Source organism: Micropterus dolomieu, linkage group LG17 (genome assembly GCF_021292245.1).
Source record: "Micropterus dolomieu isolate WLL.071019.BEF.003 ecotype Adirondacks linkage group LG17, ASM2129224v1, whole genome shotgun sequence".
NCBI classification, from domain to species: Eukaryota; Metazoa; Chordata; class Actinopteri; order Centrarchiformes; family Centrarchidae; genus Micropterus; species Micropterus dolomieu.
The window spans coordinates 13,076,552-13,092,749 of record NC_060166.1 but is presented as its reverse complement, the minus strand read 5'-3'; the positions used below and the strand labels follow the sequence as shown (position 1 = coordinate 13,092,749).

Genomic DNA, 16,198 nt, shown 5'->3' with positions numbered 1-16,198 from the left:
TTTCATGCACACAATGTAGGTTATGTGGCCCAAAAGGCACTGTGTGCACAAAAGGGTCATTTTTAAGGGTCATGAAATGATGTATCATTTATAATTGAATCAGTAGTAAAATAATAATTATAATCAGTCCAAATTAATTCCCTTAATTTTGCAGTATAACAAGTGAGATGTGTCGATTAGCACTGCATAGTATGGAGATAACAAAATCATCCAACACACTAACGTTTATCTTTGCAAATTATTTTTCCCAGCATTGGCAACATTGCTTCTTTAGGGTTTCACACCCAAGAACAGATTTCCAGCTAGTGCTTATTAGCTGCAGTACAGTAGCCTACATGTGTTTGGTTACTGTACCTCTACCTCTGCTAACAGGTCCGTCTTTGTCCGTCTTATCTGGCTGTTAAGAGGGCTCCCTGTTTCTCCTAGGTGAAGTGCCCCTATCACAACAGAGTGGACTGAGTAGTTGGCAAACATTTGAACTAAAGGCGTTGTAGTCCAGCTGTTCTTTGCTTTGTTTTCAGTCTCCTATTTTGTTTTGAGGCCAGGTGATTTTAGCCACAGCTACAACTTCATAACACTTCTTTACCTTCAGCATGATATGCATTTTCAGATGGAAGAACTTATTTAAGGTACAAGTCATGCTGCAGGTTATACAGCTCTGAAGGTGAAAGCATAGACTCAACTGGTGTTTCCTTTCATTGTAGAACAGTATGCTAACAATAGCCCATCTCCAGGTTAGTATATGATAAACAGCTGGCTTCATGCTTTAACCAAAGGTGTAGGCAAATGGTAGGTCTCACTCTAGGGTACTCCCATTCACACTTTTTAATACCCACGACTCCCTAACAGCACCCACTCCCATCAAGTGACAGAGGAAGTCTATTGTGCAACTTGTCCAGTCCTCAGCCAAACCCCACAATAGACTCTCATGTTACCAAACCACAGAGAAATGACTTCCCACTGAGTGCTGGTAAATGTGACGACACTAAACACAACCACATGACGAGAGCACTAGAGAGAGAGAGAGAGTGTGTGTGTGTGTGTGTGTGTGTGTGGATTTTATGTCCACTGTTGTTGGCAGAGCTCATTGGACAGCCCGCCTCATGGCGCAAGAGCTGTCGGTAGGAAGGTGAGACAGAGTAAAGTGTAGTGTGACGGGGGTGTTGGTGTGTTTGTTGTATGTACTAATAATAGTTTTAAGTCTTTTCAGCTTGACTGTTTTTAATAAAATTGTAATTTTTCACTAGGTTAGAGTGTGTACACAATTCTTCTGATTTGTTACTACACTTTTGTGAAGCATAGACATCCCTGTATTATTACCATACATGTTTTGTGTCTTTGCTGTTATTGTGGTCCCCTGTATTACACAGATTTGTAGGCATGCAAACAGTCCATGGAAGTCTGAGACCACAGTAAGTTGACATGAGAGAGAGGAAGAGGGGACTGACCTCTGACTTAAATTTAGAAACAGCGTTATAGAATTCACTCTGCAGTTTTGATGCGCTGTGTGAAGACAACTCTGCTTTTAATACTCGTCCACCTTTTGGCTGTTAAAAATATCACTAGATGCTGATCTCTGAATGTTAGTATTGCAGGGCTTGACAAAATATTCATCTCACACTTGTAATGTGACCAAATGTGCTGCTTCCAAATGTTGCTGTATAACTTATTTAAAAAAAAAAATGTTTTGTAAGATATATATATATCTCATAATGTATCATAGTCAGTTCAGAGGAGACAATATAACAACACACAATTTAAGGAGGCAGTGGAAGCTGACTAAAAAGTGTGTTTTGGCCAAAAAGGTTGTTGGATACCTGAAAATATGAGGCTTGCGTGTGACACAGCATTGGATACATGGTACATGTGAACTATTTGAGCTACATTAGCTAGAATTCATGAACCAATCCTCAGTCTAGGCCGTCGTCTAGGATCTGTAACAACTTCAACTACAGTTTCTCCGCAGCCTCACAGTGTTGATCGACACAAGCGTACTATGCAGATTACAGTGAGTAACAATGGGCTGGGAAGTTTGTGAACACAGAGCCAAAGGTTTGTTCAACAACAGTATGCTTAATAATGCCATATTTCTCAGTCAGCGTCTCTATTGATAACTGCTCTGCTCTGGAAAACAGACAAAACAGAAAGCAGCCCTTCCATAAACCTTGTAAGAAAGCTTAGATCCACTGCTTAGAGCTCATTTGCCGCGGCTGTTTTCGTTTGATTTTTAGGCCGCTTGGCACCAGCTGGTGTGAATATAATGAGGGTGGGGGGTAGTTTTACAATGTTTTTCAAATTGTTGTCAGCTTACATAGGGCACTACATGTATACACCAGTAGAATATAAAACAATGAACCAAGACACTGTGTCCATCTGACAGCACACAGTAAGTCAGTTGACACTTGATATCTTCAGATTACTTTATTGTGAAGTTGTTTCTCCCCCAGACTTTCTTGACAGGACAGGCTCCGGTATATCTCCACTTTGCCTTGATACTACAGGCCTGCTGGTCTCAGTCTGGATGACTTCAGCCTGTTTCTCATTTGTTCTTGCTCCTTATGTAACTCAACCATAAGGGTTGTGTTTTGGGAGAAAAGGGTGGAGAAGGAGACAAGTGAAGTCACCTCAATGAGCTGACTGCCAAAACCAAAAGCCCTTGTGGGTTGAATTGACTCTACAACATTAGTTTAATTAGCAGATCCCCAGTTGACCCTGTGGTATCCGACAATCAATCAGATGTCGATCCTAACAATATTACTAAATTAATAAGATTATTAATAGAAATGACCTACAGTATATATATATTTTTTTTTTTTATATGGGTGCACACACACACACACACACACACACAGTGTAACTTAGATAGGGAGCCATGTGCCATGCAGTACCAAGAGTATGCAGCTTTAAACCAACAAACACAACAGGCAGTAAAGTTCCTGATAAGCACACCCTCAGCCAGACAGGAGGAACTAAACAGTGAATCACCTGCATGGTGTAATGTTGCCATCGCTTTGTATACAAACTGTTCTGCTTCAAGCAAGTGTGGACGCAGAGGGGCCTGGCGGTGGAGGCGGTCCTACCTCCCTGTTGTCCTCATTGGCTCCCGGCGTTTACCAAAACTGCGCGTCTGTAACTCCTCCCTCATATGACTTCTCCGTGAGAGTTTGACCGACAGCGTGGCCGCATGTCTCAGAGCTGTACGGGGTAACGAGTGCTGACTGTTTGTTTTGTTTTTTTAAACGAGGAGAAGTGATGTTTAGAAAACTGTACGGAAACGTATTTAAAGTGGGACTCGCTTTGTTGGGACATCTTGGACAGCCAGGCGTTGCTGCCGGGAGCATGAACACAGTGTGCTAGATTTAGTTGCGCTTCTTAATTTATTTCAAAAGAATTGCGATTTGGAAACATCTCTCATTTTTTGCGGTACCTAATTCGCGGAATATTTCGTCATTGTGTCACTGTATTACAACCATTAACACCCAATGAAGCCCGCTGTTTGCCGTCTTGATGTGACAGAGCACATGACTGAGGGAGAGGAGTAAAAGTTTTCTGTCGGACCGAGAACACCTGACCCCCCTTCTGCCTCTGCGCTCCTCCCGCCGGCATGACCCTCGACGCGGTGTCCGAATCCGACAGCTCGTCGGCGGTCAGCTTCTGCTCCTGCTGCGGGGCCAAGATGGTGCCCTACTTCAGCGACGACGCGGTGGTGTCAAAAAATCAGATCAACCAGCTGTAAGTTTAAAAAACTGGCAAGTTTGTGAAGGGTAGAAACACTCTGGCATAGGCTTTAGCTTGTGAATGTTTTTATACATTGAAACACATTCATTATTACACATGGCAGGGACAGACAGTGAAGGTGCCATGAAGTAACAGGGTCTCCGTTCAAACTACAACATCTACAACAGCTGGTTACAACTTCACTTCCAAAAGGAGGAATTCAACTGTGAAATTGCTGTGTGTATTCAGAATTGATTTGTTGCATTGCATGTTAAAGATCAATGGAGGTAGTAGTAACAGATTGGGAAACGTTTAACATTGTTAAGCTGTGAGTAAGCTGAACATTTTGTAACAGTTCTGCAACATCAGTGTTAAATGTATTTCCCAGTGACGTAGCAGGGTTTTACTCATCTTTAGTTCTTCACTTTAACCTTACTAAGGCATAATGGCTCTGCCTGAAGTGTGAATCATACTACATGTTTCACAGGTCCAAACACAGTTTAAAGAGGGAACATGGCTACTGAGATAATGATACATCACCTGATTGCCACATCAAGAATTTTTGTGACTCCCTTTTTGTTTGTACAAGGCTGGAATATTGGTTTGTTTAAACATGTGAGGGTTTTTTTTAGCTGTGGAGGTAGTTGTTATTAATTTACAATTAAGACCTTTTTATTTTGAGTTAAGTTTGAAATAACTTAATAAGCCAGGAGAAGAAGAAAAGGGCAGCAGTGTTTGTGATTTTCTGTATTTTGGTATAAAATGGGGTTGTGGTTGAGCATATACCAACAACTAAAGCTAATGTCTGAGGTCTCTGACTCATCGTAAGATAATGTCTGCTTAGAGGAAGACCCAAAAAAATTGTCCTGCATCCATTTCGTTTTAGACACTAGGAAACGAGCAATAAAGCAATAAAAATCCATAGAGAAAATGACTACATCTCCTTGTACACATAATTAGGAAACTGAACTGAACGGATTGTTTATTATTAATAAAATAGTTACCATTAATGTATCTTACAGTGATCTTATCTGTACAGTGTCAGCAGACATCAAGGTTAAGGGAGGTAAAGCCTTCTTTTTGCTTGACTTGTTAACTTGTACATGTGGCGAGGACAAGGTTGCCCTTCAGGTCAGACCAAAGGCTGCTCTGTTCCAGTGTTTCCAAACTCTCATGTGGAGCCAGCTCAGATAAGTTTAGCAAATTTGGTGGTCAATGTAGAAATTACTGTAAGTGGATTAAAAGATGAAATCAATTTATTTAGCTCCAGTGTGATCTGCTGGGTTGTGGTTTTTTCTTTTCTTTTTTTGGGTAACATCTTCGTGCGGTCATTAATTGGCTGTGCCCTGCATGAGAACTGTTCCTCTGTCAGGGTTTTCAGGAAAGTCAAGGACAGCCTGCGTCTTGATGGTGGTGTTTTTCAGCTGTTTTGCACGTGACTGTGTGTTGAGGTTATTAAGTAAACTGAACATTTAGTCTTTATTAGGGCTGCACCCAGTCTGTAAGGAAATAGTTTTTTCAAAGTGAGTTTGCTCAAAGAAGGTTTATGGGAAGATGTTGATGCAAGACACACACTGCATACTGGCAGGCACGTGTGTCTAGTAAATAGCCGCAGATGTGGGAAACTTCTGACTTCCTGGTTTTGTTGGCCGTATTGCATGATACTTGTTGGTGTCTTTTCTCACCGCTCCTTTTGTATTGCTCAGGATGGACAACAGCCCTCATCACGGCGCAGGGGATTTTTTGGCCTCCTTTGATTTACAGCACCTGGTGTGTGTACATGTGTGTCAGCATTTGTAATGTTTGTGTGCATATGTGTTTATAGTGGGAACGCCTGTATGTGCCGGGAACCTCTGCAGGACTGTTAATGTTTAACCAGCTTTGAGTGAGTAATTACAAGCCTTGAGGCTGTCGATGGAGTTAAGTGTTACCTGTGGCTAAATGGCGTCTAAACCACCATTGTTATCCCACCAATTTTAGGAAAACCCTCTCTTCCGCTGCACTGTGTGTGTTTGTGTTGCTTAGGTGTTTTCGAAGGCTATCAGATGAGACTGAAACGTGACCAGCTGAAGTGTTTGTGTGTTTGTGCCAAAGGCTTCAGCAGCTGGATATAGGTCATTGCTTATGCTTGTGTGCGTGTGTGATGCATCTAAAATCAAATAACATGACTTGGTTTAAGTGTAATTCAGTTTAAGTAAATGGCATGAGATTGGACCAGCTGTGTAGCTACCTAGTGTATCACAGCTAGTCCTATTCATTGCCAGGCATCTGATAGTATGTGTTAATGGATGTGTGTCCTGGAACTTCCACGCTACTATTCTGCTTATTTATTTTTTACCACAAGCTAAATGGGAATGGAGCTGAGCTTCTTCAGTACTGTTTCTCTGCCTGTAGTTTGTCTAAAAAGTTAAAATGTAATCTGAATCCTTCCCAGAATAGTACTGCATGCCTTGGTCAGGTATGTTTAGTTCACGAAGGTGGCGGTTGCTCGGACCGTGGCCTACACACTGGATTACCAAAGAAACTGTTGCAAAACTTCTCCTCACTCACATGCGTATGGAAGACAATAGGTCTTGGTGATATGTTGACTTGCTTCTGTGCCAGTTGATGAAAGTCTATGTTTAGTATGACCTGGTATCCCTTTCTCTTTATATCTCTTTATACTGCTTTGCCCAGTATTCCGCTGTGCAATTGTAATCAGTCTTGAGCTTATGTCTGAGGGAGATTTGCCTTTTATTAGACTGTTTAGTGGAGAGTGACATGTGGAGAGTAAGATGACGTCCCGGAGGTCCCTGGCCAGGCTTGAATCGAGGATGTTGCAGTTGGGGGTTATGGGCCTCTACTTCATGATGCCCCATGATCTTGACTTTTCTCTTTTCTCACCCATCTGTAACTGTCTTCTTCGTGTGACACATTTTCCATGGCAGTGCCTCAAAGCTGCAGGACCTAACATGCACCTGTGGACATGCAGACACACACACACGCACACGACAGCTTACTCCCTGTCTTTCCCATGGACTGTATCCATCTTGGGTGCAAACTCATAAGGCCTTAGTGGGGCCTGCCTTGCATTGGGCCAGGCCCTATATTTATCCCACTCTCTTCCTGAAAGTGACTAATATGGGCACGGCCAGGAGGAGGGGGGGGATGTGGGGTGGGTCACCCAGCTATCTGCCCACTATGTGGAGTGGTCCTTACATAGTGATGATTGTGTCTGTAACTGCCATAACAAGTACCTGCTGCTTCACTTCTGCCCAAAGCCTGGGGTGGCTGAATGCCAAAAGATGGCCCACCCCACTCTCTATGCTACACACTCTGACTGGGTCGTCTTTCTTTATCTCTTTATCATCCTTCACCGCCCGCCCCTCATTCACATAGTTTATGAAGTCCAATTTAGCTGAACTCGTTGCCCTCTTCCCAGATCACCACTTGCTTTATCCGTCTGTATGTGTGGGTTTTATTTGGGGGGTTTTTTGCCTTCGCATATTTAAATCAGCTGGGCTGATTTGAAAGGACGCTTTTCCGGTCGTCTTCACAATTTTTTCCAAGCTTTCTTGGTATACTGTAACATTGAGCTCATCGTGCACAACTCAGTTCATCTGGGTGCTTTCCAACAGACTGGCAAGCGTTGTCAGTGTCTGATGACGCATTAAGCATTACAAATTTATCAGTTTAAATTGATTCAGTCTGATGGCAGCACAGCGTTGCTTAAAGTGATAACGCTAACTTCACGACAGGTTCTCATTAATGGAGCGATTTGCAGAATGGATTCACTCACTGCTAATTGACAAATCATTTTGTTTGTGAAATGACTATTTATTCACATTCCTTGTTCTGATCAACCAACAGACCAAAACCCAAAGATGTTCAGTTTACTATGACATATGGAAGAAAAAGAAAAGCTAGAACCAGTGAATGTGTATCATTTTTTCCTTCAAAAATGACTATGATTATCAAAACAGCAGGTTCTGATCAATTTTCTGATGAATTGACTTATCGTTGTGGCTGTATGTGGAATCAGTGGGTGGTGTTGTGTATCTCTCTGACAGGGTACTTAGCCATACCTTTTTTACATGTCGTACATGTAAAACCAGACCCTGTTCTCAGAGCAGACGCAAGCTTCATTGTTAAACCTCTGCAGTGTTGCCCTTTCAAAGAAAAGCTTTTATGTACAGTAAGTCAACCATGCTCATCAAAATGCAGCCTATCAATAGCTGAGACTTTTAAAGGACTAATGTATTTTTAGAAACTGTATTTGAAAGTCGTTCACAGCCCGCCACCTCTCCAAACGTCTGGCCTGATTCCACTTTCTCAGTGCGTCTGTGTGCATCTTTACGTGCATGGCCTTCCTCGCGTGACTCGGGGAGAGTATGAGTGTTATGTTACAGATGACATTGTACAGTAGCACTGCTATACATGGTCATTGCCAAGTACAGTGCACAAGGCTGTGAGCACAGTTGGACATGATGCAGCAGCAATCGAGGAGAGTGACGGAAATGAAAAGTAGGACAAAGTTGTGAGGAATGCAGAAAAGAGGAAGCGACAGAGGGAAGAGTGAGAGGAAACAGCTGGGTCAAGGGTGGGTGGGTTATGGGAAGTGAGCTCAGCAGAAGGCTGCGGTTTTGTTTTTTCTCTCTGTTGTCTGTGTCTCCTGATCCTGTACATCCATGATCTCAGCAAAACTCAGGAAGGACAGTTGGATGGCTGGGAGGATGGCGAGATGAAGTTACAGAGAAAATAAGGGGATGACAGGAAGCCTAAATGGCAGACGGCACCGGCCTGTTTTTGCCCTCACTGTGAAATTGAAGAACTGTTGAACCTGATGAACTGCAGAGGTTCATTGAGTGTAGACTTGCAGTCTGCTGCAGAGGTTGAGATAGATTAGTCAACATAGTGGTTAACCATCAGAATAAGCATAGCAACCAATTCTTTGCACAATTTCAAAAGAGATACATGACGTCATAAATTTCCTTTGATTAATCCCTGTGATCTTCCCTGTTTGCGTGTGTAGTTGTCAGTTCTTTGTCTCAGTGTCTAGCCCCGGAGGTTTCAAAACCACCCTTATTCAAGTTTAGTAGAACAGGTTGGCCAACTATCTGAGTGAGTGTTTCCTCTAGTAACACTTGTATCCACTGTATTTGTTCCAGTTGATCATGGACAAACTGCAGTGAGCTTAAACTTTCACTGACTGTTACTACAGATGACCTTAAGAAATCACATTAACTTTCTTTGGAAAACAAACTACAGCTGGGCATATTTAAGCAAGCAGATAATTTTAAAATACTGCTGAAATTCTGTAAAAGTAACATAAGGGTTTCTCTTGAAGTAAATCTGTTTAACTTAAACACCCACATTTAGCTGGCTGATAAGATTGTGGCTGCTCATGTTCCTGTTCCTAGATAGCCTACGTTCTTGCCAGCTTAACTTTTGGTCTAAATTTTGGCAAAAACCTGCAGAGCCAATACACTCAATGTGTTTTTGTTACTGTGGTCCTCCTTGGCTTGCAAGTGCTACGTGATCCCTATGAAACATTTAAAACTCATAGCCCTCTCTTTTTTTTTTGTGCTCTGTTTATTCACTGAATGAATGCAGGAGCCCAAGCGGCCACTGTCTTAAGTGGCAGTCCTCCTGCTCAGCATCATTATGGTTATGTTTTTTACTGGACCCACGGCTTTCATTGAAACAGTCATAAGCAGAAGTAGGTCATCCATTGTATTTTATCGGCATCTTGTGTGACTTTGGGCTCCAAACAAAAAAACATGTCATTGACATGTGCAAGCGCACCGGAGGTGCTCACTCACTTTTTGGTATCCAGTTGAAACACTGACCTCAGTTTATTATGTGTCCTCCTCCTCAATGCAGTGACCTCAGTCACAGTTAATAAGATTAAGTGTTCCAGAGAGGAACAGAACCCCGTTTAATACGACCTGCTTTGCTGTGGAGCGCTGTGTGCATGCCAGCTCTTATCTCTGCTCAGACACAGCGGAGGAGGGGGCTCGCTCTGAACCTCGGTCCCCTCCCAAACCCCACATCCCTCCTTACTGGCAGCTGTGAGCGTGAGTAGGTCTGTGTGTGTAATCCAGCTGTGTGGAGGAGCAGAGAACATTGTGTTCTGAGTTCACATTGGGGCTTGGATCTTGTTTTGCCTGCATCGGTCTGTCTGCTCTGATTTGGGGAGCCTGCAGACTAGAGGCCAGCTGAATGGAGCATTGTGACACTGACATAAGCCCATCACAACACTCCTCTGTTCCTTGTCCCCTTCTGGTGCTTATTACGCAAAGTTGGGGTCAGCATGTGCAAGAAAGTGATTACAAAGGAAGTACGTTTTTGCAGTTACGTGAGTATATGATTAGATAATTGGCAGAAGTCCCTGTATTTGAGGCCATCTATTGATTTATTTTCTCTTTCCTTCCAGTATCAGTGAGAGTTTCCTCACCGTGAAAGGTGCAGCCCTGTTCCTTCCCAGGGGAAATAGCCCCACGCCTAACTCTTCACCTCGTATCAGCCAGCGCAGGAACAAGCACACAGGTAAAGACTCGAGCACACAAGTGACAGCTGCAGCTTCTCCCAGTGCTCTCGTCCACTCATTCGCAGTAATGAACCCCCATAGAAGACCTTGAGACCTTAAATAGCACAGTGTGTGTTTTCAAACGGACTCTACAGCATCATCAGTAACAGCTGGTATTAACTCCTCTCAAGCTGTTTCACAACAAGGCAGATAAGTGCAGTGCAGTCAGTTCTAGGGATGAAACGGAATGAAAATTTCATATCACGATTACAGTGACCAAAACTATCACGGTTATCAGTATTATCAAGGTATTGTAAAGAAAATATTAAAAATGTACTGATACACCCTCTGAAACAATTTCAACAAGTTTTATATTGAAAACTACAAATACAATTGCGCCCTGCGATGGACTGGCGACCTGTCCAGGGTGTAACCCGCCTTGGCTCCAGCCCCCCGCGACCCTGTACGCAGGATAAGCGGTTGACGAGGGATGGATGGACAAAAACAATTGCCATTTTGTTTACATAAAAATTAAATAACATTTTATAAACACATGAAAATCATCAGTGTGCGTTATCAAGATTTAATTTTTTATATTGTAATACAAAGACCCCGTGGGATAATTACATAAAAACAAATAAGTTTAGAATCCAAAGCTAAGAGTTAACTCACCCTGCGTTCACTATAAGGTAAGTTTCCCTCAGAACTCTCATAAAAACTAAAATACGACCAGACTTCAGACTGAAGAATCTCCGCAGCGTTGTCTTCCGCCGTGTTGTCATTGACCCAAACAAACCCACGTTGCATTCTGCGCATGCGTGCCTGCTTTTGGGAGCTGCTAATCGGTAACCGGTAATCGTTTCATCCCTAGTCAGTTCACTGCGTGCAGCGTGGTGGCCGGCTTGTTTGATGTTTGAAGATGAAAATCAATCAAGTTTGAAATTTTGAGGAAAAAAGTGTAATGTGCTGCTGTTGTGGCTAAAGACAGCCTTTGTCGTTAGAGGTGTTTGTGGTGTGAAATGGGCCAATTACTTTAAAAAGCATCAAAAAAACCTCAGCAATAACAGGATTTTTTCCCCCCCCTCCTCGCATGTATTCAGGGATTAGGTTGACTGTAGGCCTAAGTGAAAGAGACTCCAGTGTAAATGCACTGGAAACTTGCCACGGGGTAAATGATACATCATCTTTGGTGTTTGTCAACCTTTTACATGCTAAGAATGTGATCTTTGTCCAAAATAAAACTGAAACTCAATGAGGCTGTTGAAATCCTTTCCATCCAGGTGACCTCCAGAAACATCTTCAGACCATGTTCACTGTGTTACGGCCGGAGGACACGATCCGACTGGTCAGTAAAGAGAGCGAGTGCACGCACACACACACACACGTGTCAGGAGCAAGGTGGCGATGTGATCAGGGTGGTGATACTCTAAACAAAGGGGACAGTTTCAGTTCTTTGTTAGTAAACCTAAAGAACTGACTCTTGCTGGGGGGAAAAGAAACTGTTGCCATAAATAGAAAGTCTTAGCTCATCTTTCTGCACCAACACACATAGTCTTACATAAAAAATACTGTACAATAGTTAGCATTCACCATGCCATTTCTGCAACATCTTTGATAAAGGGGTATTCCAGCAATTTAGAAAGTCCCACAATGCAACTCGCTTTACTATAAATTAATTGATAATACATTTATATGTTTTGATAAATTCAGAAAATATGCCTCTCTTCTCTTTGCACAGTCCTCCTTTCTGCCTTCCTTCATGTCTCCTTTCTGTTTTTTCTTGCAGGCTGTGCGTCTGGAGAGCGCCTATCCTCAGGTAACCCGCTACATGGTAGTGGTCTCCACCAACGGCAGACAGGACACTGAGGAGAGCATCGTGCTCGGCATGGACTTTGTGTCGTCTGACAGGTCAGTGCCACAGCAGCGGCGCGTTAGCCCTCATTTTAGCTTTGCGATAATATCGACTAGTGAAATTTAGGATTGGATGTGAAATTTATATATTTTCCTTATTGTTTTATTCTTCCATTTGTACGGTTTTCTTTTTTACTTTTGGAGTAACTCTATATATAGATCCTAACTGGAAAACATAGCTAAATATTTTTTTTTTTTTTTAAATCTGTGAGGAATAGACTCATTCTTTAATATGTAAGGCAACACCAGGCTTGACTTAAGCATTGCTTCCTAATTTTGTAAAACAAAATGTTATGTTAGCTCTCCTAGCAACATGTTGTCCTGTCGCATCTCATAGTACGCATGCGATTGACTTGAATAGATTGGCCCCCTTGTCAACGACACCCGATTCTTTGAGTCAATATTGGGCCGTTATCGGTATCAGATTAGTGCCTCTCTTCTTGCTCTACTGTTTTGCTTTTTGTTGTTGTCCTGAACGCATCCCTAATATTATGTCAAACCAACATGTCTTGTTTTGCTGTGCTGCTGTTTAACGTGTTGATTGTCCTACCAGCTGCTGTACAGTGGGTCTGGTTCTACCTCTGTGGAGTGACGCTTTGATCCACTTGGATGGAGACGGGTAAGACACCACACCTATCACTTGCTTCCTCTTACTGCTCCCTGGGGCAATAGACTGACTGACTGCTCTGACGTCTTGTTTACATGCTGCTCTTATTTAGCTGTTTTGTCATAAGTTGTGTTGTAAGGTGGCTGTAAACTACTAGTGGGCATCCGATTTCTAATCTCTCTGTCTCTCTGTTCTCACAGTGGTTTTAGTGTGTCGACGGTGAACAGGGTTCATGTTTTCAAGCCAGTTTCTGTCCAGGCCATGTGGTGAGCAGCCTTTTATTTATTTTTTGCCCCCCACAAATGACAGATATGTGAAGTTGCATTAAGGTGAAGGTCGCAGGCTTGAGAATACTGTGTCCATTGTACTTTGACTTTGACCTCCAGCCTTGTATCATTGTCACTTTCTTATCTTCCCTCTCTTCCTTTTTTTCCTCCATTATCTCTCTACCTTACAGTCTCTTCTTTATCTTTCCCTGTCTCACATGCCACTGCTGCTTCTTCATTTCTGCACTCGTCGTCTTCATTTCCTCGTTTTCTTTTCCTTTTGTTACTTTGCTCTTCGCCTGATCTCCCTCTCCCTTGAGTATCTTCTGATACCTACATTTATCTGCAGTTGTATCTCTGTATTATGTCTCTTCATCGCTGTAATCTTTCTGTTCTTCTTGTCTCACATCTGTTCTCTCGTTTCTCTTACTAATTATTCAACAGACCTCCCTTTTTATATTTCTCAGAAGTGTTATTATTCATACCTCGCTTATCTTTCCAATAATTTACACTCTCTCCATCTCTCATCTTCCCTTGCCTAATCTTTAGTAATTTGCCTATTGTTATAGCCGCTTCTGATTTGAATTATTTTACTCTCATCCAGCCATGTGAAGAACACAGTCATGTTCAGTCCAGATTTCACTTAAGGTTTTTTTTTTATTTGTCTTTTTGCCCTCGAGACAACCTCTCATGTGTGAATTCTCTTCCCTGCCTCACTGTCTGCCTCAGGTCAGCCCTCCAGTCGCTCCACAAAGCGTGCGAGGTGGCTCGCTGCCATAACTACTACCCAGGCAGCCTGTTCCTGACCTGGGTCAGCTACTACCAGACCAGGATCTCATCCAACCAGTTCTGTGTCAACGAGTGGAACGCCATGCAGGACGTCGAGTCGCACCGTGCCAATTCACCCATCCTCTTCACAGACCTGTGAGTATAGGAGAAGAGGGATGACCACATGGATACACGCATAAACACACACCTTAAGCAAACTGATGGTGGGATAGTTGGAATAGCTTTAGTGGATTCCAGACATGGAGTAATTTTCACAAGTTTGTATTTTGTATTCACGTAACCCATTGATATGTGGTGCAAAATTCCTGTGAGAGTGACTGTAAGTGTACAGGGTGAACTCACTGTTCTAAAAATTGGACGAAAAAAAGACGAGCTGTGGCTGTAATTAATGGACAGCCTTTGAAAAGCTGTGACGTTTTCAGTATTTCCCACAGGATTTTGTGAGACTGTGGTGGGTAGACCTCAGACCGTCTTGGGGAGTCTAGGGGCATGCTCCCTCGGAAGAAAATTTAGTACATCTTAAAGTTAAATCCATCAATCTGGTGCACTTGAGAGCAAAATCAAGAGGCTAGGTCTATGAAGAACTTTGTGCTCTTGTAAACAATTTAATCATGAACACATTCAGAGTTCTCCCTAGGTTTTGGGAGGGCTTAGGTACTGTGGTCACGGTGGGGAGGTTGTGTGTTTGGGGGACTAAAACTATGCGTTTTCAAATTATTTTAGACAATTAACGTTCATTTTGAAGCTGTGGCAGGACAAATTAGACTTACACTAAACTAACAGGAAAACGGAGTTTTAAGTGAAAACAATGGTGACACATGCCTATGCATTCCAGCAACATGTGAACGGTGTTGGGTACAGGGGGAAAAATGCATGCACACACATGGACAAACAGACCTGAACGTCTCTCACATGCACATACTTGTGTCACAGATTCAGAGAGAGACGAATTTGTTGCGTTTTGTTTCTGTGTTTATGCAAGGTCAGAAATGTAAGAACTTGGCACGCAACAGCAGTGCCTAACCTCTCCTCACATGCAGACATTGTTGCTACATTTCCACAGCAGAAGATTGCAGGCTATCAGCCTTCAGAGCCCTGAACTCTGGAGAGGTTCGAGACATCATGTGACCCCAGTTCCAGGGTAACGAGAAGCAACACAAGAGAGGCAAACAAACAAAAGCACACATGCAGGCATGAGAGCAAATGCTGAACTATGTGCAGATAGACAGAGACCCACACAAACACACACACTGAATCTTAATCTTTGCTCTGCAGAGTTGTCAACAGATCCACAAGGGAGCTTAGAAAGTAAAAGGAATGACACAGGCTGCTGGATTTATGTCTTCACTGATACCAGGGAAATTCCCCTCCCTGCTGCTTAGTCATGTGCCTCGCTACCTATATGGAGCGTCTCTTTTGACACACACTTCAGAGCTCGAGTGTCAAAAATAGCCGAAGCTTTAGCCGGCTTGATTTAGATTTGGAGAAAAAACGGAATCCAGACAGATAAATAGGTAGACCTAACATGGGGACGGACAGAAGCAGGTGGCAGGCAGAGAGGTAGAGGAAGGCGGCGGGTGTGGCATTAAGGAAGATATTCTGCTGCTACGTTCACGTGATGCTCCACGATGGAAAGAAGAGAGAAATCAAGTTCCACGTAAAACTCGACAATCGAGAAACACACCCATATTTATTGTCTGCCTGGAAACAGGAATACTCTACACGCACTCTCTCTGGAGGAGGTGTGTTTGCACTCGAGTGCACTTTAAGATAAGGGTGAAGGCAATTAAGATTGCCACCCAAACTTTATGAACTCCTATACATACATCCAAACACATAAAGTCTGTTTGTCCTCCTGTACAGGGTGACTGCTGAAGCTACACGACCTGCCAGTGTTTGACATAGCAGCTTATTTCCCTTTTTATAACCTTGAGATAGCAGGAAGTGATTTGATGTCATGGAATTTGTGTTTGTTTGCTTAATGGTGGATCACCGTTAATTCCCCAGAGCTACTCCTCTATCAGCAATTCAAGGAAGTGTCATAGAATTTGTGTTCGTCACTTACTCGTTAGTGTCGTCATACATTCGTCAAATGTGTACTTATATATCCAACTATCCCTCCTTCAGGCTGTCTGTGGACGAGTCGAGGCTCATTGTGAGGTCAAACTTTTGGCAGTATTTGTTGGCAGGCGTGAATAGCTTCTCTTCCTCTTAACACTGTGGGCTCATTTTCTTGGTCAGCAAGACATTCAGCATTTCTCCAACACAGCTAGATGCTCTCAAGTCCGCAGTTACAAACCTGGGGCCATCACACCTGCTGACCCTCCTGTGTACTGTTACAGTTGGGATCCACTTTAAGGCAAAACAAGAGAAAATTCTACAACGTAATGGGGAGACGCT

General features: G+C 42.9%; 1 protein-coding gene across 4 annotated transcripts in view; it reads left to right on the top strand.

Moving 5' to 3' along the window:
- ssh2a (slingshot protein phosphatase 2a) overlaps positions 1-16,198 on the top strand; it is a 31,371-nt gene that overhangs the window by 8,731 nt on the left and 6,442 nt on the right. For 2 of the 4 annotated variants that reach the window (XM_046074003.1, XM_046074002.1), the window contains exons 1-7: positions 3,211-3,732; positions 10,133-10,245; positions 11,506-11,570; positions 12,012-12,133; positions 12,690-12,755; positions 12,944-13,009; positions 13,739-13,933. In XM_046074003.1, the coding sequence (XP_045929959.1) occupies positions 3,605-3,732; positions 10,133-10,245; positions 11,506-11,570; positions 12,012-12,133; positions 12,690-12,755; positions 12,944-13,009; positions 13,739-13,933 (755 nt within the window). In that variant the 5' untranslated portion in view covers positions 3,211-3,604. Of the gene's footprint in view, positions 1-3,210; positions 3,733-10,132; positions 10,246-11,505; positions 11,571-12,011; positions 12,134-12,689; positions 12,756-12,943; positions 13,010-13,738; positions 13,934-16,198 lie in introns of those variants that run through there. The other 2 variants (XM_046074004.1, XM_046074005.1) reach the window with 2 other exon arrangements.